Source organism: Oryx dammah, unplaced genomic scaffold (assembly GCF_014754425.2).
Source record: "Oryx dammah isolate SB20612 unplaced genomic scaffold, SCBI_Odam_1.1 HiC_scaffold_23, whole genome shotgun sequence".
Classification (NCBI taxonomy): Eukaryota; Metazoa; Chordata; class Mammalia; order Artiodactyla; family Bovidae; genus Oryx; species Oryx dammah.
Genome location: NW_024070207.1, coordinates 82,920,183 through 82,947,136, shown reverse-complemented (window position 1 = coordinate 82,947,136; position 26,954 = coordinate 82,920,183). Strand labels below are relative to the sequence as shown.

Here is a 26,954-nt window from a genome sequence, read left to right as displayed (position 1 = left end):
CAGACCAGGGAGCAAACCTGTGTCCCCTGCATTGGCAGGTGGATTCCTACCCAGTATGCCACTAGAGAAGTCCTGAAGAGTGAGTTTAAACCATTTACAATTAAAGTGATTTCTGGTATGGAAGGACTTACCTATGCTATTTTGTTATTTGTTTCAATATGTCTTTATTTTTTTTGTTGTGTTCCTCATTTCCTAAGTTACTGCTTTCTTTTATATTTAATTGATATTTGGGGGGTAGTATACCAAATTGATGGAGAAGGCAATGGGAACCCACTCCAGTACTCTTGCCTGGCAAATCCCACGGACAGAGGAGCCTGGTGGGCTGTAGTCCATGGAGTCGCTAGGAGTTGGACACGACTGAGCGACTTCACTTTCACTTTTCACTTTCATGCATTGGAGAAGGGAATGGCAACCCACCCCAGTGTTCTTGCCTGGAGAATCCCAGGGATGGGGGAGCCTGGTGGGCTGCCGTCTCTGGGGTTGCACAGAGTTGGACACGACTGAAGCGACTTAGCAGCAGCAGTTTGAATTAATACACTCCAGCTTCTATAGCATACAAAGACTGCATCTATATAGCTCTCACACCCATGTATGTTATTTTTGTCACAAATCACATCTTTAAACATTGTGATCCTTTTGACATAGATTTATGGTACTGTTTTATACATTGGAATTTCAAATAATGTGTAAAAAAGAGTTAGAAATCACAAATACAACAATACTGACTTTTATATTTACCTCTGTAGTTGCTTTTATTGATGTTTTTCTATACTCTTAAAGGTCCTTTTATTTTACTCTGAAGGACTTTGTTTAGCATTTCTTAAATGGCAGATTTATTAATGGACTACCCCAGCCTTTGTTTACTTGAGATGTCTTAATTTGCTTTCATTTTGAAAGAATTGTTTTTCCAGATATACTTTTGGTTGACAGTTTTTTCTTTCAGCACTTAAAATATATCATCTCACTGTCTTCTGGCCTTCATTGTTTCTGATGAGAAATTGGTTGTTTTATTGTGCTGTCTTGCTGCTTTCAAGGTCCTCTCCTTTGTCTTTCTTTTGACAAAGTAGTTCTTATATTTTCTTCTTCCTTGTCTTCGTCTATTGACAGTTTAAATATAATGCATCTCCGTGTGAATATCTGAGATTATCCTACTTGGAATTTGTTGAGCTTCTTAGATGTATATTTTCATGTATTTCATAAAACTTGGAAAGTTTTTGGTCATTGTATCTTCATATAGTTGTTCTGCCTTTTTCATGCTTTCCTCTCCTTCTGACACTCCCATATGAATATGTTGGTTAAGCTTGATAGTGTCCCAACAGTCCCTTTACTTCTGTTCATTTTTCTTTTTTCTTTCTTTCTGCTCATTAGGTTAAATATTTTTTTCTTCATGTTTGCTGAGTCTTTGCCTACTCAAAATCTGCTTTTGAATCCCTCTAGTGAATTGTTTATTCAAGCCATTGTACTTTTCAACTCCAAAACTTCTATTTGGTTTCTTTTTATATTTTCTATTTCCTGATTGATAGTCTCTTTTTAAATTGAGACATGGTTATTTTTTTTTATCATATTTAAGACAATTGATTTAGTCTTTGTATAGTAAGTTTAATGTCCAGGCTTCCTCATGGATAAGTTTTATCAATTTTTTTTCTATAAATGGGATATACTTTTCTGTTTCTCTGCATGACTTATAAATTTTTTTGTTGAAACCTGGACATTTTGAATAATATAATGTGATAACTGGAAATCATACTTTCCTTCTCCCTAGAGATTAACTGTTGTTGCTTATTGTGAGCTACAATTATCTATTTACTTAATGACTTTACAAATGATTTTTTGCAAATACTGTGTTCTTGCTGTGTGTGGTCACTGAAGTATCCATTTCATTGCCTCAGCAGTCAGCTGAGGTTTCCTGAAAGAGTTTTTAAAGTGCCTTAATTTAGCAGGTTTTTTCTTTGTTCAGCATTCCTTTTGTTGTTGTAAGTTTTTGATTGGATTACAGAATCCCCCAAAAGTTTATTATATAAGTTTTTGACACCCTAATGGTTGCTTCAATGGAGGAACAACAGATCCTTGGCGCTCCCAATTCTGTCATTTTTGGAGGGGGCATCACTCCTCCCACTCTCATATTTTTAATATGCATATTTTAACTTGTATTTTTAAAATGTCTGAAATTAATTATTATCTACATCTTATTTCATCTTGAATAAGACATGAATCTTAGAGTAGATTTCCTTTTGTATATTACTTTATACCTATTATCTCTCAGTCCTCAGAATTTTGCAAGGCAGGTAGCATCTATTATTTCAATTTTATGGTTGAAGGTAGTGAGACTTAACAGAAGTTTTCCTTGGCTACAGAGCTAGTGTGTCAGTCCAAATTTCAAAGTAATTGTCTAATCCTGAAACTCGAGGTCTTTCTACCATAGGTGGAAAAAAACCTTTCAAACTCAATGAAATAATTGACAAACCCAATATTGACAGCCATTAGGCTAGGAGGGATGGAACCTTTGTCACACAGCTCTATTACCGGTAGTCTTTTCTTTCTAGGGACAATTAATAAAATTTTTTAAAAATTTAATGAGTCAGGAGGCAGAGGTTTTACTTCTTTGCTCAAGGAAGAAGGCCTGAAAAACAGACTCATTTTCCTACAGAGAGGCCCATCTGGAAAGAACTGTGAGAGTGGATTCTTCTCTCTGATGAAGTAGAATTCTAGAGAAGTTTGAAGCTTATCCTTAGTAGGAATGGGAAAATTAGGAGGAAATTTTCACTAAGAAGAAATTTTCACTCTCATTTTGCTTTTCTTTTAAGTTTAGTAGCAGTAGAGTAACCTCATCAGTAGGACCTTTCTAGACTTTCTTCCTATTAAATCATATAGATGTTGTATCTATATGATAAAATTGGGTGTTTGTATGTATTTGTATAGGATAAAATATATGTGTGTGTTTTGTCATTCACATCATTCAATTCCAGTAACCTTGTTCCCAGTTCAGCCTAAGTGGTCTTTTTGTTCCCTTTGCATGAATGTGTGAACCACTTCTTTTTCCATTAATTTAACAAACACTTACTGAGCAGCTACTCTGTATTGTGTTTGGCTCCCTTAGTTTAAAATCAGATAACACATATCCTTGCCCTCACAGTAAATTGGAGGTGGCAGATTTACTAATTATCTCTTAAATACTATGTAACAGCTCCAATAGAGGTATACACAGGATACTATGGAGAGTTGAGGAGGCATCTGAAAGAGATTAAGAGAAGAGGGAAAGCTTATTTAGGAAGTGAATCTAAAGCTGAATTTTATAGGGTCATTAACTCATGAAGTTGGAGAAGGCAATGGCACCCAACTCCAGTACTCTTGCCTGGAAAATTCCATGGACGGCGGAGCCTGGTAGGCTGTAGTCCATGGAGTTGCTGAGAGTCAGACACGACTGAGTGACTTCACTTTCACTTTCATGCATTGGAGAAGGAAATGACAGCCCACTCCAGTATTCTTGCCTGGAGAATCCCAGGGATGGGAGAGCCTGGTGGGCTGCCATCTCTGGGGTTGCACAGAGTCGGACACGAGTGAAGCGACTTAGTAGCAGCAGCAGCAACTCATGAAGTCACTGATTAAATGGTTGTTGGGCGAGTGAAATTAGAGTTAGATGATGCTGGGAGAAGAACATTTGCAGTAAGGGTGCACAAAGTAGAAAGACGTGAAAAGTATGTGGCATATTCAGGAATTCCTACAGTTGAGTATGAATTAAGTAAAGGGTCCACTTGCAGGGGAGTGGGAGGAACCCAGGTAGGTATCATTCTGTTGTCACTATTCTAGATGAGATCTCAGTTTACCCTGCTTTTCCCTCTCATGCAGTTTACCCTTCCCTGGAGTCTGATGATGATGACCCTGCTTTGAAATCTCGACACAAGAAAAAGAAGAATTCAGATGATGCTCCGTGGAGTCCTAAAGGTGATGCAGTATTCTGTCCTTAAACTCTGTGGGGGCGGTTGGGAGGGAGATAGACTGGCTAGGTGGGACATTTAATATAGGAAGACACTCATTTGATGAGCATCTGCTATATGCCAGGTACCGTGTTAGGTACTGGAACAAAAATGATCAATAAGACACAGAGTTCATGCACTCGCATCAGCAAAGCCAGAGGTAATGGAGCATGTTGCTTTTGATATTATATGGCTTGAGGTGAAAGGAGGAAGACCTTGAACAGACTTCAGCAAGCAGTCAAAGTCTCCTGAGAACATTCAGCTACCATCATCCAAGCCCTTTCGTAATAATATTGTTGTCAAAGGAGGGAAATTCTGCTGACTGTTGAGTTCTGCAAGGCCCAAGACGCCTAGATTGTCACCTGTACTGGCTGAGAGTCCACTTCTGAGGAAGGAAGGAAAAATGATTGTTGAGTTGAATATGGAATTTAGAGGGTAATAAAACAATTGTATTAATGTCACTGGTTGGGTGGTTTTTACAGTGGATGGTATGTCAGTTAGCCAAACCACTCAAAACTTAGTGTCTTACAACAATAGTTGATTATTTCTCATGATTCTGTACATTGGTTGAACTATTATTCTAGTTCTGGACCGGATTGCCTGGAGCTGGATGGTCTAATAAGATCTCCCTCAGGTGTCTGGGACCTAATTTGGGGGTGGCTGGGGCCTTTCTCCAGAGGGTCTTTCATCTAGCAGGAGGAGGTCAGCCTAAGCTTTTTCACATGGTAGGAGAAGGGTATCCAGGAACAAGAGAGGATAAGCCCAATGTGCAAGCACTTTGCAAGCCTCTGCTTTGTTGTTTTCTATTGTCCTATTAGTCAAAGCAAGTTACCTGGCCAAGCTTTGATTCCAAAAGTAGAGAGGTAGATTCTGTTTCTTGGGAGTGGGAGCTGCAGTGTCTTCCTTTGCATACAAGGACATGTGAACAAATTGAGAGCCATTATTGCAATAGTCTGCCATAGAGGGTACTAGCATTGCAGTATCCCTGTGGTTTTCTAGGAAATAAAAGGTCTTCTGTCCCCACCCAGCCTTATTTGACCTTTCTGGTAGTTGCTTAGGATTGGGGGAGTGGGCAGGCAGGACAGTCCTGGGAAGTGTTCTCTTAGTGAGTCAGTCAGCAAATGTTTCTTTTTTTCTTCCTTCAGGCCTCTTTTATGATTTTATTTTCTCCTATACTTTCTGACTTTTAGCATAATAGAACATCTGGAAAATACAGTAAATTGAGGAAAGGGTAAAGAAGAAATCACCCATGATTCTGCTACCCAGAAGCAGCTATATTTCCTTCTAGTCTTTTTTATGCATTTTTCTTATGGTTGAAAGCACAATCATATATCCTATTTTAAAATTTTTTTGCCTTTTAATCAAAATAATGTCTATATCTAGTAGCAAATAGTACAGAGGAGTTTAGGATGAAATGCAGTGGTCTGCCTCTACTTTCCCTACTTCCAATCCCATGCCTGAGAGGCAGCATTGTCATTTTCATTTTTCTGGTAGTTGAATCCAAAACCCAAGATAATAGGGTTTATACTACCATTTCTTGATTTATTATCTTAACCTCTGTTTCTCCTTCCACTGGCTTTTGTCAGTCTCTCTTGATTACCTACTGTCTAAGATGTGTACATTAATGCTGCTACTCTTTTTTTTCTTCCTCCACCCTTCTATAAGCTGTACATTTTTGTTTATATTGTCATGGTTGTTAACACTGTCTTGTAATTATTACTCCATATTGACTAGAAGTTGACTGTAAAAGTTGAAAACCAGTAAATATATCTGGCCTTTTAAATATTATATCATAAACATATCCCTATGCCATTATTTATAAATAGTATTTTAATGGCTACAAAATACTCTATTCCATGAATGTACCTAATTTACCTAACCTGTCTAATATGGGACATTTAGCCAATTGCCAAATTTTTACAATTAGTGATAACATTTGGAGTGAACGTTTTTCTGTGTAAGTGGGTCTCTATTTATATGCTTTAGGATAGATTCCCATGAAACTCTTGAAGGGCCAAGTCAAAAGTCTCCCTCCCACCCCTGTTCCACAGCCTTCCAATTCCCCACCTGGAGTCAACCACTGTTATCAGTTTCATGTGTATCCTTTTAGACATAGTTTATGCATATACAAGTAAATGTGTGTATATATTTTCTTTCACCCCTTAACTCAATTGGAAGCATACTTTATATACTGTTATGTGCCTTTACTTTTCTCATTTAACAATTACATGTTGAAGATTGTTTACACTCCCACAAGCAATACATGAGTGTGCCTGTTTCCCTACACTCTTGCCAATATAATTTGTTAATATGAATGTTTTAAAAGCTCTTGATATGTATTACCAAATTGTTTTCCAGAAAGGTTTTACTGGTTTACACTCCCACCAGCCATGTGTGAGAGTATTTGTTTATGAATCCTCATAGGCATTGAGCGTAATAGGAACCTCTCAGGCATCCTTAGGGAGTACTTATCCCCTCCAGTGGAAGGGTCTGAGTTGCAGTTAGGAAGAAGAGGAAGAGCAGAAGGAGAAAGGAATAGGCCTGGTGGGCATTCCTCCCCAAGGAGTTTTAAGTTCTACTTAAAAAAAAAAAAATCTTGGCTGAAATTGTGTCATGGCCAATGTTATCTGCTAAAAAGGCCAGGAAGTGTAGTTTTGTAGATACCAATTAGCTAAGTTGTTCCACAAAGTTATATTTTTTATTAGTAAGCTAGAAAGGAAGAATGATACTGGGTTGAAAACAAGCAGTCTCTATTATGGTATTTTTTTGACCTTTGGTGATTCACAGGCAAACAATAGCATTTCACTGATTTAATTTGAATTTTTTGATTAGACATTTCCTATATGTTTATATTAGCATTAGAATTTCTTCTTTTGTAAATTTTATGTCTGACTTTTTCTCATTTATTCATGTAGGTCTTCAAGATTTTCAGAGGCCCTCTTTCTATATAATAATAAGTAGTCAAATATATATAATTTATTTATGATACTTTTTCCTCATTCTACATAAAAAATATGAATATTTCTATGTCAAAACGTGATCTTATCCATTGTTTCCCTTTTCAGAGAGCAGATAATTAACACCACTGTATTTTTAATATAAATATGCATATATTCATGTATATTTCTCTAAAGAGAAAGCCAATAACTTTTATCACGTTTTCAAAGTAGATTCTTAACCCAGAAAAGATTGAGGCAGTCTACTAAAGATTTTCTCATTAAAATGAGGAATAAGACAAATATACCCATCATCACTGCTGTTATTTAGCACTGCTGTAGAAGTTCTAGACAGCATAATTAGGAATGAAGCAGAAATAAGAACTATAATTATTAGAAATTAAGAGACCAAATTATCATGATATAAGGCACTGTAAGGGTGGCAAATCCTGATCATTGTATCTGTAACAACTTGCAGAGTGCCTGGCACATGGGAGATAATAAGTATTTGACAAGTGAAAGAAATGATATGACTGTATAACTAGAAAAATGTAAGGGAAACAGCTGAAAAACAACTAATATGAGAATTTAATAAATTGGGTAATCTCTGCATATAAGCCACATATCTAAGAATCAGGAATTGCCAGTATCAGTAATAACCATAATACACTGAGGGGCAAAAAAGATCCTGTTGACAATAACAACAATTATATAAAATACCCAAGAATAATCTTAAGATATGTGTGAGACTTATGTGAAGAAACTTCAAAACATTACTGAGGAACATATAAGAAGACCTGAATAAATAGAGTTATAGCATGTGTCTGATTATAAAGACTGATTTTTATAAAGGGTCATTTAATTAATATATATACTTAACACTATCCTAAATCAAAATCCTAATGGAATTTTGTGAGGAACTCATTCTAAAATTAATTTAAAAGAGTAAACAGATATGATGAAAGGAAATTAGCCTTTTAAGATTTAAATATACTATATTTGTATAATCAAATGGTTGCAAGTACAAGAATAGTGAATATTTTTTCTTTTGTGTTTAAAGAATTCTTGCTAGGAAAAATTTCAAATATACACAGAATTAGAGAGGCTGGTATCATGAATACTCATATACTTATTACTGAGATTTAACAACTAATGTTTTACTATATTTGCTTCATCCTTAAGCATTTTATGGGAAATGTCAGACATCAGGACATTTCTGTTCCCTTGCTTACTTTATGTCTAATTGTTCTATCTATTAGAGAAAGTAGGGTATTGAATCTCTAGCTATTGTTGTTGAATTATCTGTTTCTCCCTTCAATTCAGTCAGTTTTTGCCTCATGTATTTTGGGCTTCTGCTGTTAAGTGCATATGTGTTTATAGTTCTCATACCTTCTTGATCTACTGACCCTTTTATCATTATAAAATGTCCTTTGTTTCTAGTAACAGTCTTTTTCTTAAGCAATTAAGTCAATTTTTTCTGATATTAGTATAGTTTTGAATCTTAAATATATTTCTTGAAGACAGTATATAGTAAGATTATGGTTTTTTATCCCTGCCAATCTGTGCCTTTTAACTGGTGAATTTAGTTCATTTGTACTCAAGTGTAATAACTGACAATGTAGGGTTCACATTTCTCTGTTTGTTTTCTCTATGTTTTATTTCTGTTTTGTTCCTCAGTTCTTCATTTCTGCCTTCTTTTGTGTTTAAAAGCTACTTTCTAGTGTCCACTTTAATTTTTTTCTTTTCTATATATATTTGAGTTATTTTTTTAGTGATTATTCTAGGGATTAACATTAATATCTTAATTTATACAGTTTGAATTCAGATTAACATCAACTTAATTTCAATGGTATATGAAATCTTTGCTCCTGTATATTAGTAGTTCCATTCCATTTAACCTTTATGTTATTACAGTCACAAATTAAATATAACATTTTTATAAATTGTATGCCCATGAGCATAGAGTTATAATAATTGTTTTATGTGACAGTCTTTAATTAGGAGGAAAAAATGAGATACAACAAAAATATGTTTATACTTCCTTTTATATTACTTCCTTTTATATTTACATATATAGTTACCTTTACTAGTGCATTTTATTCATGTGGATTTCACTTACTGTATAGTGTCCTTTCATTTTAAGCTGAAGAGCTCTCTTTAGTATTTCTTATAGGGCAGGACTACTAGCAATGAACTCTCTGGAATTTTTTTTTTGCCATTTTTTTAAGAGTGATCATTTATTATTATTATTGGCCACACTGTGTGGCATGCAAAACTTTCTCAACCAGGGATTGAACTTGCACCCCCTACTTTGGAAGTGTGGAGTCTTTAACCACTGGACCACCAGAGAAGTCCTATATTTGTTTATTTGGGAATATTCTGATTTCTCCTTTTTTGAAGGATAATTCTGCTGGATTTAGATTTCTTGGTTGACAGTGATTTTCTTTGAGCACTTTCATTATGTGATCCTACTGCTTTTTATCTAACTCCATGGCTTCTGATGATCAGTAAACTGTAAGTCTTTTATGAGTCACTTCTCTTTTGCTGATTTCAAGATCCTCTGTCTTTGGTTATGATATATAAACTCTTTGAGTTTATCTGTCATGAAGTTTGTTGAACTTCTTGGATATGTAGGTTAGTTTTTTTTAATCAAATTTGGGAATGTTTCAGCCATTATTTCTTCAAATATTCTTTTCACTCCTTTTTGTCTCTCCCATATGCTTATGTTGATAAATTTGATCACATCCCACAGATCCCTTTGGCTCTGCTCACTTTCCTCATTCTTTTTTCTTTCTGCTCATTAGACTGGGTAATCTCAAATGACCTCTCTTTAAGATCACTGAATATTCCTTCTGCCTACTCAAATCTGTTGTTGAAACCTTCTAGTGAAATTTTCATTTCAGTTACTTTTCAACTCTAAAATATCCATTTGCTTCCTATTTATGGTTTGTCCCTTTCTTGGTGTTCTTTATGTGGTGAAACATCATTCTCATATTCTCCTTTAGTTCTTTAGACATGATTTCCTTTACCTCTTTGAACATGTTTGAAATAGGTGGTATAAAGTCCTTGTCTAGTACGTCCAACTTTGTTTAGAAAGTCATGGAGGGTTTTTTTTTTTTTTTGGTTACTTTTTCCCTGTGTGTTGCTACCCTTTCTTGTTTCTTTGCATATCTTCTAAATACTTTTGAAAACTAAACGTTTAAGTTAATGTGGCAACAACTCTGGAAATCAGATACTCCATACTTCAATCCCTAGGGTTTGTTTTGTTGCTACTTGTTATTTATTTATGGAATTTATTCAGAAAAATCACTAAAGTAGAAGTTTCTACTCAGTTAGCTTAGTGGTCAGCTAATAATTGGATGGTGATTTCCTTAAATGCCTGGAACCAATAAATCTTCCAGGGCTTGACAAAGGGCTCTGTGTGCATGTTGGGACATACCTTCAGCACTCAGGCAGACAACTTACAACTCTGCCTTAGCCTTCACTTCCTACGTTGCAGAGCCTCAAAGTCAGCCACATGTGAGTACTTAGTATTTCTCAAGTCTTTCCAGATTATGCTCACAGCACCTCTGCATTCAGAAGTGAAATTTTGGAAGCCCTTAACTGCCATTTTTGGTGATGTCATTCCATCATGACGTACTAAATATTATGGTTCAGTATTCATCTCTATGAAAATGACTTTTTCTTCTATAATCATAGTACTGTCATTTGACACCTGAGTAAAGTAACATTTATTTCCTAATATCATTTAATACCAAATGCTTATTCAAATTTGCCCCAGTTATATCGAAACTATCTTATATAATTTGCTTATTTAAGCCAGGATCTATTCAGGAATTATACATTTCATTTGTTTTTTATAACCACTTAATCTTATTCATTATTTAAAATTTTATGAGAATTTTCAAATGTGTAAATGTAAGAGAGAACATAAACACCCATATTCTCAATACTTTCATCCTACAGTTGTAATATTTTGCTGTATTTGCTTCATTATCTATTATCTATCTGTCTATAGTTTTTGCTGAGCTACTTCACTGTGCAGCCACCATAACATAGTATCTTACCCCTTAGTACTTCAGTATCTCCTGAGTAAGAATGCTCTCCTGCATAACCACACTACCTTTGTTTTACTTAATAGTTAATTCCCTAAGATCTTTTAATAACCCAGTCCATGATCAGATTTCCTCAACTATCCCTACAAAATGTATTTTATAGTTTTTCCCCCAAAATCCAGGTCTGGTCAGGAGGTTAATTTTTTTTTTTCAGATTAAAATAACTTGCTCATGTGTTAACAGGTCAGGAATTTGGAAAGGACACAAGGGGGACAGCTTGTGTTTATTCTGTGATGTCTGGGACCTCAGCTGGAATAATTTGAAGACTGGATGATCAAGAGTTTGGATCATCTGAAATTTCATTAACTGATGTCTGGTGCCTGGGCTGGGAAAACTCAAAGACCAGAAGTACCAAGCAGAGTGCCATTATGTGACCTCTGTGTGTGACGGTTAATAGCTTCCTTACTGCCTGATGGCCTCAAGGCAATCAGACTTCTTATGTGGCTGCTTAGGGCTCTTAAGTGTGAGTGTTCCAAGAAGCAACATAGAAACTAAAGTTGCTTTTTCTGACATAGTCTCAGAAGTCAGGCAGTGTCACTTCTGTCACATTCTATAGGTTACAAATGAGTCTGCTCAGGTTCAGTGTGAGGAAACATAGACCACCCCCCCCCACCTATTAATAGGAAAAATGTCAAAGAATTTGGGGTCTTGTTTTAAAACCACCACACATACAAAGCTATGTTGTTGTTTAGTTGCTAAGCTGTGTCCTGCTCTTCTGTAACACCATGGACCCCTCTAGGCTCCTCTGTCAATGGAATTTCCCAGGCAAGAATATTGGAGTGGGTTGCCATTTCCTTCTCCAGGGGATCTTCCTGACCCGAGAATCAAACCTGCATCTCCTATATTACAGACAGATTCTTTACCACTAAGCCACCAGGGAATCTCTACAAAACTATAGAGAACACTATAAAATACACCCAAGAATCCATGACTGAAAATTGTGCAGTAACATTTTTGCTAGGTTGGCTCCAGATCATTTTTAAAACAAGTAAAACATTACCTTTTAAAAAAGGACTTCACCCTCCTGAATTGCCTGTTCTAGAACTGGCATACTGCTTATACAGAAAGTTTCCTTTATAGTAATAACAATAGGTAACCAACCAAGGAATCTTATTTTTTTGTTGTTGTTGTTGTTTTTTATTTTTATTTTACTTTACAATTCTATATTGGTTTTGCCATACATTGACAAATATAGATCCAATAGTACCACCACTTCTTTTTTTCCTATGACATTTTTTTCATTAATTAAAAAAAGTGAAATCCCATACATCCACCACTGAGAATCAAGTTATAAAAATTTTGCCATATCTGACTCATCTATAACTTTCTTTTTTTAAAACTGTCTAAAGCAAATCCCAGACACTGTCACTCCCTCCCTCTCCACACCACCACATACTTCAGTATGCATCTCTAAAGTATACATTTGCTCACATAACCACTGTCCTGTCATCATATATAACAATGTAATAATTTTATAATTTGCCTCAATGTTACCTAATACTAACTCTGTAATCAAATTTCCTTAACTGTCTAACAAAAAAGTACTTTCATAGTGGATTTGTTTAAATCAGAATCTAAACAGGGTCCATATGGCATTTGGCTGTCTTGTTTTTTGAATCTCTCTGAATCGAGAGAAAGCCCTTCCTTTCTTGTTTGATGCTGTTGAATTGTTACAAAAACTAGTGTAATTGTCCTGTAGGACATTCCACCTTCTAGATTTGTTTGCTTCCTTGTGACATGATGTAGCCCTCAGTGTCATTTAATTTTTTAAAAATCTCTGTGTTTCTTGAAAACTGGAAGTAATATGAACTGCTTACTTGATGTCAGGTCTTTGGCAAAACTACTTCCGGGTGATGCTGTAAATTTCCTATTACATTACATTTAGGAGCTGCATGAAGTTTGCCATCTTGCTGTTAGTGACAGTAAGAGGTGAACTCCTGATCTCACCATTGTAAAATCCTTTTTTTTTCTCTTTTGAGACTAGCAAGTAATCTGTAAGATAATACTTTGGTACTATCTGAATATCCAGTTCCCTAAAATCAGTTAATTCATTAGGGCTTGCAAACCTGTGGTTTTCTTTCTTTTAAAAAAAAACATTTTTAATTGGGGGAAATTGCTTTACAATGTGTGTTGGTTTCTACCATACAATAACACAAATCAGCCATAATTATACATATATCCCCTCCCTCATGAGCCTCCCCCCGCCTCCCTCCATCCCACCCCTTTAGGTCATCATCACAGAGCACCAGGCTAGGCTCCCTGTGTTATGTAGCAACTTCTCAGTAGCTATCTGTTTTATGCATGGTTGTGTATATATGTCAACACTACTTCTTCCATTCACCCCCCTCTCTCCTTCCCCTACTGTATTCACAAGTCCATTCTCTATATCTGAGTCTCTATTCTTCCCCTGCAAATAGTTTCCTCAGTATCATTTTTCTAGATTCCATATATGTGTGTTAATATGTGATATTTGTTTTTCTCTTTCTGACTTACTTCAATCTGTATAATAGGTTCTAGGTTCATCCACCTCACGGGAACTGACTAAAATTCATTCTTTTCTATGGCTAAGTAATATTCCATTATATACATATGTGCCACAGTTTCTTTATCCATTCATTTGTTGACGGACATCTAGGTTGCTTTCATGTCCTAGCTATTGTAAATAGTGCTGCTATGAACATTGAGGTCATGTGTCTTTTTCAGTTATGGTTTTCTCAGGATATATAGTGGGATTGCTGGGTCATATAGTAGTTCTTTCTATTCCTAGTTTTTTTAAGGTATCTCCATACTGTTCTCCATAGTGGCTGTATCAGTTTACATTCCCATCTACAGTGCAAGAGCTTCCCTGGTGGCTCATAGGTTAAAGCATCTGCCTTCAATGCGGGAGACCTGGGTTTGATCCCTGGGTCAGGAAGATCCCCTGGAGAAGGAAATGGTAACCCACTCCAGTATTCTTGCCTGGAGAATACCATGGACAGAGAGTAGCCTGGTAGGCTACAGTCCACGGGGTCACAAAGAGTCGGACACGACTGAGCGATTTCACTTTCTTCTTTCTTTCTACAGTGCAAGAGGGTTCCTTTTTCTCCACATCCTCTCCAGCATCTATTGTTTGTTAGATTTTTTGATGATAGCCGTTCTGACTGCTGTGAAATGATACTTTATTGTAGTTTTGCTTTGCCTTTCTCTAATAATTAGTGATGTTGAACATCTTTCTATGTGTTTGTTGGCCATCTGTATGTGTTTGGAGAAATGTCAAACCTGTGATTTTCCAATTTTGTTATTCCTTCTACATTTATTAGCTGCCATCTGTAAAGAGCTTTCCCTCATCATCTATGGCTATATAAACTGTGGGATGAATAACTTTTTTCATTCAAGATTGTTAAGACATTATAAAAAAGGCTTTACAAGAAGATGATCTTCAGGAATTCATAGCCTGGTTATTAGACACAATAGCACACCTTAACATTAGGGAATGAGACAGGATGGTATGTGCTATGTATTAAGTGACTTGTACATAAGTTCAAAGGAGGGAGGGGTCAGTGTGAGCCAAAGAAGCCCTAGATGTTTTGCATAGAAGATTGATTTTGGCTTGCCTTTGAATATTGGGCAGGTTTTAAAGAGGTAGACAAAAGGGAAGTGGGTACTCGAGGCAGTGTGGATGGTGAGGATGAGGGCACAGGGGGAGAGGATGAGCTGTATGTGTTCTGGAGGTATATATAATAAGGAAACCATTCTGTCTGTAGAAGCTGAAGGTATAGGAGTGGAAATAAGATTGGGGAGGTAGGTAGGGAGCAGAACATGGACAACTTTACATGCCAGTTCAGGGAAATTAACTTTTATCTTTTAATCAGTGTGTGTTTTGTGTACCTTGGGCATTCGTGAATTAGCTTTTTACCCATTGGGAAGCAAAATCTGACTTTGTAAAAAGCTAAATGGAGGAAAACTAAGGAGACACCTTTTGGCGGCTCAGGGGTCAAGAATATGATTGGCATTCAGATAAATGCCTTCATCCTGTTCTCTCTGCAGCCCGTGTGACCCCAACTTTACCGAAGCAGGACCGTCCTGTGCGTGAGGGGACCCGGGTAGCTTCCATTGAGACAGGCTTGGCTGCAGCAGCTGCAAAGTTGGCCCAGCAGGTAGGTGCTGACACTTAGGCAATGGCTCTGCCACTGATTGCAGTTTGACTTGGAATCTCAAAACTCAGACCTTCAGGCTGATAGGATCCCACTGTTCTCATTGGGAAGTGGGTAACTTGTGATCTTTATCCATGGCAGTATTCCAGCTCTCTTCTATATCCTACATATCCCAAATGACAAAGCTACTTCCACAGGTCACACAGTTGACATGATTTAGGGTGAAAGAAAATAAGGAGCCAGAGAAAAGCCCTTGCATATATAGCTTGGATGTGTAAAAACCTCTCATATGGGAAGGACCGGATGTCCTTGGGTGAGAGCATTTGGCTTCAGATGAAGCTCTGAGGAGGTGACTCAGTTGAGTACACTCAATTTCTCAGTCTCCCGTTAGTATGGGAATTTGTTTTTGTTTTTGTTTTTCGGAAAGAGGCTTTTCTTATCCTCTATACCAGATCCTATTGCCTTGATCTTCACCCTCTGCTTCCCAAGAAAGCTTCACCCACCCAGTTTTGCCCTAGAATCAAGTTGACTTCCTAGCATGTTATAGTTTTCAAAGTTCTTAAATGTTCTCCACCTGGGAGCAGTTGGAGGTGAGTCTTAATGGTTCTCTCCTTATCAACACCCCCTTATATCCCACATCGTGTAGCTTAGAGCATTTATTCACCATCAGCTTTATGTTAAGTGCTTCCATGTACAATGTTTCATGTAATCTGTCCAGTAGCCCTGTTCAGTAGGTGGTATTTTCATCATTTTACAGGTGAAGAAAACGAGGCTCTCTTTAAGTGACTAGTCCAGGATAATGCAGCCAGTAAATGGAGGAGATAAGATTCAAACTCATATCCTCTAACTTCAAATTTCATGTAACTTGCTATTTAAATAAAATGAAATAATTAAATGTCTATATGAGTCAGTAATTATATCTTATTTAAATTAAATTTTAATAGAATGATGTTTTTAATATGATGTTCTTTGAAGTTCTAGTTACTTAGAAATATCTTGGAGACTTTTGATGGGAGCCAGCAGAAGAAACCAACCAGGCCAAGTGGCCATTCTTTGTCCAGAACTTCTCTCTGTTATGTGTATCATGTAAGATGTAATTTGAAAAAAAAGAGAGAGAGAAAGAGAGAGAGAGAGATTTGACTGCTTTAAATAAACAAATTAATTAAAGTTGTAAAAACTACTCTTAGTCCCTTCTGAGGAGCTCACTTCTGGTTGAGTTCATCAGGGATGACCTCAAAGAAGAGGTTTTGAATTTGGGAAGGGTTTTGCAGGCTAAACTTTTGGAGGGGATAGGGAGGCATTCCAGGATAAGGGAATTCCTTAGTACACAGCACACAAGGCCCTCTTGATTTGCTCTCTGATTACCTCTCCTCCCTGACCTTGTATCAGCCCCTCATGTATGCCATTTATACCAGTCATACTGTTGCATTACAGTATTTATATTCATTCTTTGTATTAGATTGTCTCAGGCCTCTGTGCCTTTGCACAAACTGTACCCTCTGCACATTGGGAATCATGCCCTCTTAGATGCCTTTACCTAACACCCCTTCACGCCATCCACCACCAGTTTATTTCAGTGGCCTTCTGTGCTTCCATAGCATTCTCTCATGGTACTTAATAGTGTGTACTTTTCTGTGTTTCTTATTAAACTGTAAGGGCCTCAAGGGTGGGGACATGTCTAATTTAACTTGGTATCCCTACAGCATGTGTTTAGTCATTGTTGACTGAATGAATGAATGGATGGATGGATGGATGAACAGATCTTTCTGGATTATAGACTTCTTGCTGGGGAATGGAGTAAGATAGAATTTAAAAAATGCGTTCTGGAGCCAGCTGCTTGAGTTCAAATCTTCACCCTTTCACTTAAGCAAGTAACAATTTCTCTGTGCCTCGATTTCCTCATAGACTCTTATCTGAGGATTAGATGAGGTAATATATGTAAAAGCTCTGAGAACAGCACTTGCCACAGAGTAAGTACTATAGCCACATTAACTTTTCATCATTATCATTACGGGTTAGCTAGGTATAAGTGGCAAGACTGTGGAAGACCATGAATGTCAGGCCAGGGAGTTTGTACTTGGGTAATGGCCTTTTGAACAAAGGAATTGATAAGGTAAAAGTGGCCCTGTTATAAGATAGATTAGTCTGTGGGGGAATCTGGATGAAATATATGAGAAGGAGATTAGCAACAAAGGTATAAAAATTTAAGTGACCTAGGTGTGAAGAGATAATTTCTGGATTCAGATGAGAGAAATGGGGTCAGAAACAGAGTTCTTGGTATTGATGGAGTAGCGAGCACTTTGAGAAAAGAGACTCTGAAGACAGATGGTTCCCAGTTTGGGATTATGTGACTCAACTCTATTCATCCCTCCTATTATTGTTCCTATATGTGTGTATGTTAGTCACTCAGTCTTATCTGACTTTTTGCGACCCCATGGGCTATATAGCCCACCAGGCTCCTCTGTCCATGGAGTTCTCTAGGCAAGAGAACTGGAAAATGACTTAATCTTTCTGTGCCAGTTTCTGCTCATAAAATTGAAATTATAATTCTTCTTTCTCATGTTTCATATGAGTATTAAATGAGTTAAATTATAGAACAGTGCTTGGCATGTATTACTAATATTATTATTCTTGTCCCCTAGAAATTCCTATGGTAGCCACAGCCTGTCAGATCTTCCAAAGGCAGGAATAGGCCTGTGTTGCCAAGAGAAGGCAAAGAAATGTAATTACTGAGTTGGTCTGTGTGGCTGTTTAGCATTTCAGAAGGTGAAGTCGTTCACATGCTCCCAGCACCACTTTTCCAGGTTCTCAGGGGTCCAGGTACTCATTATAAAGGTACTTACTACACGTGGATAGTATATCCATAGAGGGATGGATGGGTGAACCCCAATATATTGCAAGAAGTGACACAACTCCTTATTCATCCTTTCCATCCAAAATTGAGATTTTAAGATCTAGTAACCTGAAGGACTGTCCTTTATTAAAAGAAAAAGACCAGAAAGAAGATGTAAGAGATGAAGATAAAATAATAGTTTACCACTTACTGAGTACCTATTATTTGCTATGTGTTGTTATATTATTTGATGTTTCCAACAACCCTGAAAAACAGCTAGTGTTTTGCTCGTTTTACAGAGGCAATTGAATTTCAGAAAGGTTAGTAGCTTGACTAAGGTCATCCAAAATAGGGAGCACAAGCATAGATTTAAACTCAAATTTATCTCATTCCAAAGCTGCTGCTCTTTCACTTGCAGATGTCCCATTTTGAGAAGTGTGCAGGGTGGATATTCTAATATACCTAGTTGAAACCTGAACCCAACAACTCTTCAGCTGTGAGGCTTTGGGCTTAAGTTACTTAATATCCCTGTACCTCAGTTTTCTCATGGGTAAACAGGGATTTTCCTTCTCAGGGCTGTTCTAAGGATTATATGAGGTCAAACATTCAAAGTGCCTCAGCTACTAGCATAAATTTAGCTATTATTATTAGGCATGTCCTTGGTCCATCTCATAAATGGCAATGCTAGGACCGAAACCCAAGTTTCTGAACTCATTTACCCTTCTGTTGCCACTGTACTAATTAGTAGCAGTGATGAGTGAAGAATGGATGGTACTAAAGGACCTTCAGTATTGGAAGGCCTGTATGTACATACATCCAAGCTAAGCAGGGTAGTTGTGGGGGAACCATACTGACCACCGTCTTGTTTCCTTTCTGGGGAATTTTCTTCTCTTTTATTCATTCCTAAATTCTCCCCTCTTACTTGGCTTGTGTTTTAGGAGCTACAGAAGGCCCAAAAGAAGAAATATATCAAGAAGAAGCCTCTGTTGAAGGAGGTAGAACAGCCTCGCCCTCAAGAGCCCAATCTCAGCATGGCAGTACCAGCCCCAACTCTGGCTGCTACACCCCAGCTTCTCACCTCCTCATCGCCCCTGCCTCCTCCTGAGCCTAAACAAGAAGCGCTCTCAGGAAGTCTTGCTGACCATGAGTATACTGCTCGTCCCAATGCCTTTGGCATGGCCCAAGCAAACCGCAGTACCACACCCATGGCCCCAGGTGTCTTCCTGACCCAGCGGCGCCCTTCAGTTGGCTCCCAGAGCAATCAAGCAGGACAAGGTATGACTGCCACATGGTTGTAGAACTGAGAAAGATCTTAGGATCACCGGCTTCAAACCCTAAGCACTCTGGTAAATTAAAACACCCAGGAGGGACACTGATGGACAACCTAAGATGCTTGGATTTGACCTCATAGTTCAAGAAGAGACATTGGTGTTAAGCAGAGATTAACTCAGATATGAGTTTGGAAAGATCTTTCTGGTGGACCAAAGTGGAGGGTGAGCTTAAGGTGGGAAGTCTAGGAAGGAGATTCATACACAAGTCCAAGCTGTAGTGAGGAGAAGCTAAGGGCTCTGGCAGAGAGAATGAAGGAGGGGATAAATTGATCAAATATGGAAGAGTTCACATGGGACATAGGAGATGGTTTGATGTGGGGGAAAAGGATTGAGAGGGTTCAAGCTCTCCTTTTCCTCACTTTGGCTCTGAGAGTACACAGCTCAAGAGTGATGAGATTGGTGTGGCACTGGGGCGACAAGGATAGGGGTTTCTAATGAAGCAAGGCCCTGGGAGTGGCAACTTCAGGGACACTGAGCTATAATCACTAACCAGGCACTTGTTCAATCCTGATGGGCAGGATAAGAGGATGGGGAGGCACAATCACCTCCTTGCAGAATTTAGGAAGGAAAATGATTGGGACTAAAAAATCAGTGGGGAAAAAGAATCAGAGTAACCAGAAAATCTGTAGCCACTGCAGGAGGATAGAAGGAAGAGCCAAAGCATGTGGTGTTGGATGGAAGTAACTAAGGAGGGCTTCTTGGCCCAAGATGGTCCTGGAGCCAGCCATAAGGATGGGGAGGCTCTGTGGGCAGAGGAACAGGATGGGGATGGCTCAAGGACAGTTGGTGCTGGAGCTGCTGCCATCACCCTTGCCATAGCCTTTGCTTACCTCTCCTTTCCCCCACAGGAAAGCGTCCCAAAAAGGGCCTGGCTACAGCAAAGCAGAGACTCGGCCGTATCCTGAAAATCCACAGAAATGGCAAACTGCTTCTGTGAGCCCCTTTGTCTTCTGCCCCTCACCCCTTCACCCCCATTGCCTTCTCCATTGTCAACTCTCGGGGCACTCCTGGATCCTACCTGCCCCGGACAAGGTGCTGAGGCGCATTGTCCTGCTTTCTTGGAACTGACCAAAGGCACGGACTCTCCCATGGGCCCCTTCACCTACTCCCACAGCTCCCTTCCCCACTTCCACTAGAGCATCCTGCCTTTCTTTTCCATATCTCTGAGTAGCAGGTAAATGGGAGAGGTTTCCAGCTGACTAGAACCCTCTTTTCTGCTACTCCAATCCATTTCCCTTTCACCAGCCTTGTCTGCCCTTTACTCTCATCCCCGATTAAAGCTGGAAGGCAGAGTGAGAAGAAGCATGAGGAGAGCCTGGGCCCCTTGGTGTTTCCCTGGTCATGAAGTGGGAGGCCCAGCACTAGAACACTTTCTGCAGCTCTAGCCCTATCTCCAGAAGCCTACCCATCTCTGCCCATTCTCCTTCATCCCCTCAGCCCAGTGGATGTGTCTCATTCAAGACTCATTCCTGGGAGAAGGCTCTGGCTTCAGCCCCCTCTTGCCAAATGCTTCATGGAAATAAAGAGGAGGGCCCAGAGTCTTCTTACTGCCCCATTTCCAGGGTGGCGTAGAAAGCCCATGGGCTGACTTCATTCATCTTTGGAAAGAAGAAAGATTCCTGTCACTTCTCAAGGTGGGGACAGGACCAACACCCAAGACTTTGATTGAGACTTTGTAGCCTGTTGGAGGAAGCTACTTTTGGGTGACTAGAGACAAAGCCACCTCTCCCAAGGTGAGCTCCAGGGATTTGCCTGGAGTTTGAGGTCCTGCAGAACATTATCCACATAGCTTTGGCTGGGCACCAGAAGGCAAAAACCATCTCCCAGAAGCTTGAAAACATCTGCCACTGAAGCAGATAGCCCATGCTCAATGGCCTGATCCCTTCGCCTATACCACGGAGCACAGCCTGGACCTTCTGGAGAGGATGTGGCAGGACAGCTCATCTCGGATTCTCCATCAGGAGCCTCCCTGCTTCTCTCCCCACCTTGAGGTCTTGGTCTGAAGAAGGCTACAGAACTCACACTTTCACTCCTGGGGCTCTGTACTCCCAGATGTCAGGTAGATGCTCAAGCAGAGTGCTGATGGGTCACTCAGAACCCCGAGTGTAGGAGTGGTGATGCCCTTCTGTAAAGGAGCAGATCATCTGGTCCTCCTACCCTCTCTTCCCTTTGTGAATGTTTCTATTGTCCAGAGCCCACCCCCTTCCTGGCCCTCCCCCAGCTCCCTCCACCTCCGCCTGTCTTCCCTCCCTGGTGACCTGGACTGAATGGAGAATGTCTCCCTCTCTCCATTTTTGGCACTACCCAAGTGGAGTGCCTCCTTGTTCTCTACCCCCCACTTTAATGTCACCTCAGTTTTCCCAGTGCTTCTGGGGAACCTAACAACTACCATGCAGGCTGCAGGGAATATGGGAGGCTTCCTTAGTCATCTTCATGTCACTATTTTGTCTTTCTTTTCTCCACAGCCCCACATTTACTCTCCTTCATTGGAATCAGGGGTCCCTTAGCCCCATTTGCCTTTTCTGTCTTTTGGGACCCCAGGGCCAAGCAGTCCTCCATCTAGTCACACCAAAGGCAGAAAAGCCTGGCTACCTCCCCCCTAGCACTTGAGGTTACCACTCCCTTCCCCTCTGTTTCTGCCCAGCTTTGCTTTTCTTGGGGATTTCAGAGCAACAGAAGGTAGTGACGGGAGGGAAGGAGGGCAGCCTGTGTCCCTGTGTAGGCAACTGCCTGACTAGGCCCTGACTGCTGTAACGAAGACCAGGACCCCAGCCCTTCTGCCCATTAACAGCCTCCTCCCCTTGCTCTTTCAAAGGCAGCTAATTACTAGCATATTCCCCCTGGTTCCAGGCCTCTTTCCCCTCTGTTTCTTTGTTAAAAGTTTCTGTGGAGCTGAAACCCAACCTCAGTTTGACTGGGTTTCTGTTTAATTTAGTTGGGCTCTCAGAGCCTGCTGTTTGTTGTTTTGTGTTTTAAATGAAAAGCAAGTTTACCCTCAGATTTATGCTTTTCCAAAGAGGCTAGTGTATTTTTTTTTAATGTTTCAGGTTCTAAGTGAGTTGGGAAGGGATTGGGAGTGGCCATAACCAAGGTTTAGAACATGGTGAGAGAGTTACCTCTGGTCTCTAATCCCCAGCACAGAGCTGGGGGTTGGAAAGGGGGAAGGGAGAGAGGATTTCTATTTACCTTTAATATATTTTTACAGAAAAGCAATTTAAAAACAAACCCACCGCTTCTGTACATGTCTAAATATATTTTTAGAAGTGGGTAGGATTGTGAATTTCTGATGCAGGGCCTTTTTATAAACAGGTTAGAATAGCATCATACAGACTTCTCTGTTGTTTTTTTTTCCCCCTGTTTTTTTCTTATGTTGTGTTACTAATGTAATTTATATTTTTTTTTGATCCTTCTTTTCCTATAGAGATAAAAGTGATTTATCTTGGCAATTGCTTTGCTCGGCATTCTTTTTTTTTTTTTTTTTTTTTGGTGGTGGTGGTGGGAGTGATGGGGTGTTGGGGTCCAGGAGTATTGCCTTCTCTTTACATTCCCTCTGTCTCTTCCATCAACTCAGCTCTTCCCTAGTGCCCAGCCTTATACCTGAGGTGGGGATGGGATAGGATCCCTGCCCTCACAGGAGACACAGTTCATACACCAAAAACAGATAATCGAAAGTACAGTGAGCCGAAAATCGTGCAACAATTCAAAGGGGCCTGACAAGTTTGTTGGGAAGGCTTTCCATAGCTTCCATGGCCTATTTTTACTGGCTATAGCTGTATCTTCTTTCTGTGAATGTGGAGTTGTGGGGTTTTTATTTTTTATTCCCCTTCTGTCTCTCTGGCATACTTCTCCATACTGTACTTGATTACTGTGTTTAGGGCCACTGCAAAGGATGTAATTATTAGAGCTAGCATATCATGCTTATTTCCTTGTGCTAGATGTTGCTTTTAGCATTCTATTTATATTCATTTCATTGTCTCCAATAGCTTCATCCTACTGATGAAGGAATAGGCAAAAGAAACTTCTGGCATCACATATCTTACAAAGTGGAGCCAACCTGGTTCCACACTCTGTGTTCTTATCCTATCACTCTGTTCTAGCACCTCTCACTGATAACTGCTACCATTTAAGTGCCTTTTCTGTGCCAAGGGTTGGGCTAGGGATTTTACCTGGGATATGTCATTTAATCCTCACTGACAACCCCAGGAGATAGTTATTAGCCCTATCTTATAGTGAAGGTGACTGAAGCTTGCCACTGGCCTTCCATAGCAGGATCTGCCTGACTTGAAAATCCATGTTCTTTCCTCTCATCATGTTAGAAGATCTTTAGCAGCTCGGTGACCCAGTAAATGTTTATTGAGCATTTGTGTGCACGATGTAGCATTGAGAGTGTGTCCTGAGGAGAGCCTCAGGGGTGATGTTGGAAGCCTCAGTTCCAAATTTATCACCACCTGGACTCTCTCTCTGACCAAAGGCAAGCTGGTTACTGTCTGAGGGTCACTGTAAAAGAAGTTTGAACCCAATCAGGATTTCTTTATCTTGGAGATTTTGCTTCTGTGTCACTGGGGTATGGCTGGCTGGGTTTAGCACCTACTGGTTAAATGACTCCCCCCCACCCCAGCTCTCCCAAAATGAATCTTGACATTGGGCAGGATTTAGATAGAGAAGGTTCTTGTCTGGAGCATGGGGAACTGTGTCTCCTGGTAAAAAGGCAACAGGAAAGAGGAGGGATTTTAGAGCCCTTGCAAGAATGGTGGGCTGGGTTCTTTTTGTCACCAACTCCCGCCCCACCCTTTCCAGTAAGGGGACAGAGCACTGTCACCAGCCTTGGATTAGCAGATAAGAGTCTTGGTCACCTTACTCCTCATAGGATAGGAGGTACCAGCAGATAAGAGGCTTCTGTCTGAAAAATGGAAAGAAAACAAGAGCACCCAACTTCAGTCCTCTCCAGTGTGAAGTGGAAAAGTGCACAGAACTTGTCACTAAGAACCTGCCTTCTCAATGACTAACTGAGTAATTTGGGGGAGATTGCTTGTCTTGATACCAGTTTCTACATTTGTCAGATGGAATTACCTCAGCTATGAAGCCCTCTAATGCATTGTCACTCCTAAATTTCCTGGGTGCTGTGATGCCCAAACTGAATCTCTAGTCCTGATCTGTCCTTAATACACACCACACACACTTCTGCTTGCCTGTGTTGTATTCACTGCCTCAAGTACATGGGCTCCTCCCTTTCCATCAAGACCTTGTTCATACCAGAAAGTGAAAGAAAGTGAAGTCTCTCAGTTGTGTCCAGACTCTGCGACCCCGTGGACTGTAGCCTACCAGGCTCTTCCATCCATGGGATTTTCCAGGCAAGAATCCTGGAGTGGGTTGCCATTTCCATCTCCAGGAGATCTTCCTGACCCAGGGATTGAACCCGGGTCTCCCGCATTGTAGGCAGATGCTTTACCATCTGAGCCACCAGTTGACTGAAATGGCATTTGCTCTCCAGTAAACTGAGTGGAGGAGAAGAGCACCATATGGTGCAGTGTGGTAACAGAGATGAGCACAGGATACTGATCAGGGAATCTGTCGGGGAAGCTGGGAGTTCAGACAAGGCTTCCTGTCTGGGGGCAGAGTGGGGGGAGAGGGGGGCAGGGGGAGGGTGAGTGGGATGTTTGAAGCTGAAGGATGAAAATTAATTAGTCAGGCAGAGAACAGTGGAAAGAATATTCCAAACTATGGCAATAGCATGAATAAAAAACAAGTGGAGGCAAAAAAAAAAAATACAACCCACATGCATATAGAGGACAGGCAATTTAGTATAACTGTAGCTGTGATTTTCATCTAGGGGAACATACAGAGTCTCCAAGAGGGAATGTGTAGTTTGAGAAGTCATACGATCAAAATTGGTTAGTTTTTTTGGCACAATATTAATTTTAAAACCTCAGATAATGGAAGATATGTAATTTGATGTTTGTCCAAAGACTTAACTGTATCCTGTGAACGACAGAACCATTAAAAGGTTTTAAGCAGAAAATGGCATGATCCAACTCGCTTTTTAAAAAGATCCTTTCTTTTTACTGAAAGAAGCATGGGGAGGGTACCATCTTCTAATGCCCTATCAAATGCCACTCCCCTAAGGAAGTCTTCACCCAATTCTGTAGTTGATTCTGACCTTTTTCTGGACTTTTGCATCTCATAAAGGGTGGATATTCCAGGTCATTTCCAGGAGGCTGACCCATGGAGTCAGCCACTCATATAACACAAGAGATAGAAGTTGCACTTCTCTATCCCCATTTTCAGCTTTTAACTCTAAAGAAAGTTCTCCTTTCCTATAGGACCACAACATAATGCCAGCACTCAACAATGAATGTGGTAAGAGAGATACAATATATTTTAGATACTTTATATTTTCCTTGTCAGGAGTCCAGCAAGCCTCTGTCAAATCCATCCCATTCTGTCATACACAACTTTTCAGGGTTATCTCCCAAAAGTCCTCATTTTTTTCATCTCTTCCTGCATAAAAACATCTATGGCTTCCCACTGCTTTTTACACATGAATTTCAAGGCTTTTCAAACCTTTCCCAACCTGGAGACAATGGGCTATGATGGAAGGAGGATCTGCCTGGGAGTTGAGAAAACCAATGACTCAATTCCAACTCTGCCAGCTACGGGATCTTGAGCAGGTTGCTTCATGTTTCCTTGATTCAGTTCCATCATTTATAAAAATGAAGATAGAGGATTGTTGAGAGTGTCGTTAACCCTATCAGTGTCTTTAAACAATTCTATGCCTGACATTCAGGTAAATCAAGTTTAATTTTTCCCAATTAAAATGTGCCCAACAATGCCTGGGTATTTCCCAGGTGGCTTAGTGGTCAAGAATCCACCTACCAATGCAGGATACATCAGTTTGATCCCTGGGTCGGGAAGGATCACTTGGAGGAGGAAATAGCAATCCACTCCAGTATTCTTGCCTGGAAAATCCCATGGACAGAGGAGCCAGACAAGTTATAGTCCATGGGGCCACAAAGAGTCAGACACAACTGAGTGACTGAGCACAACCACTGCCAACAAGGCCTGTAATCTTAACAAAGATTACAGAGAAAGCAAGCCTCAAGGGAATTGGAGAGACTATTTCAACCTGAGGCAGGAAATCAAGTTGGCTTCATGAGGAACATTTTAAGGACATAGATGACTGAGTTAATTAGTACAGTGAGCCTTACACTCTTTTAGAGGAAATACAACTAAATCTATGACACAAAGTTGTTGGAAGGTGCTAGATTATCATCCATGCCAGTTCAATATCATTGGTTCCATTCTACAGTGATTTATCAAAGCTTTTGTGTCAGGCCCTGTACATGCCTTTGGAGGACTTGATCCTAAGAAGCATGTATGTGGTTTATTACCCAGACTTTGAAATCCAAATACAGCAATGCTAGGATAAATACTTTATTTCAAATTAGTATAGGATGCTATGAGAGCATGAAGCAGACCAAACCCAGTCTGAGGATCAGGAAAGACTTCAAGAAAAAAAGAACACCTGAATTAACTATTGAAAGGTATTCACCAGGCAAGAGAAGGCAGAAGAATGAGTTGCAATAGCATTATAAGCAAAAGTAGAAAATCAAAGCATCTTGGCATGTAGGTGGA

The 26,954-nt window shown here is 39.7% G+C and overlaps 1 protein-coding gene across 3 annotated transcripts in view; it reads left to right on the top strand.

The window, feature by feature from the left end:
• The window catches only part of PHF8 (PHD finger protein 8), a 109,087-nt gene extending 83,999 nt beyond the window's left edge, over positions 1 to 25,088 (top strand). For 2 of the 3 annotated variants that reach the window (XM_040266046.1, XM_040266045.1), the window contains 4 exons: positions 3,847 to 3,942; positions 15,052 to 15,161; positions 18,930 to 19,266; positions 20,171 to 20,259. In XM_040266046.1, coding sequence (XP_040121980.1) covers positions 3,847 to 3,942; positions 15,052 to 15,161; positions 18,930 to 19,266; positions 20,171 to 20,259 — 632 coding nt within the window. Of the gene's footprint in view, positions 1 to 3,846; positions 3,943 to 15,051; positions 15,162 to 18,929; positions 19,267 to 20,170 lie in introns of all 3 variants that reach the window. The other variant, XM_040266044.1, reaches the window with a different exon arrangement.
• Positions 25,089 to 26,954: the final 1,866 nt, after the last annotated feature.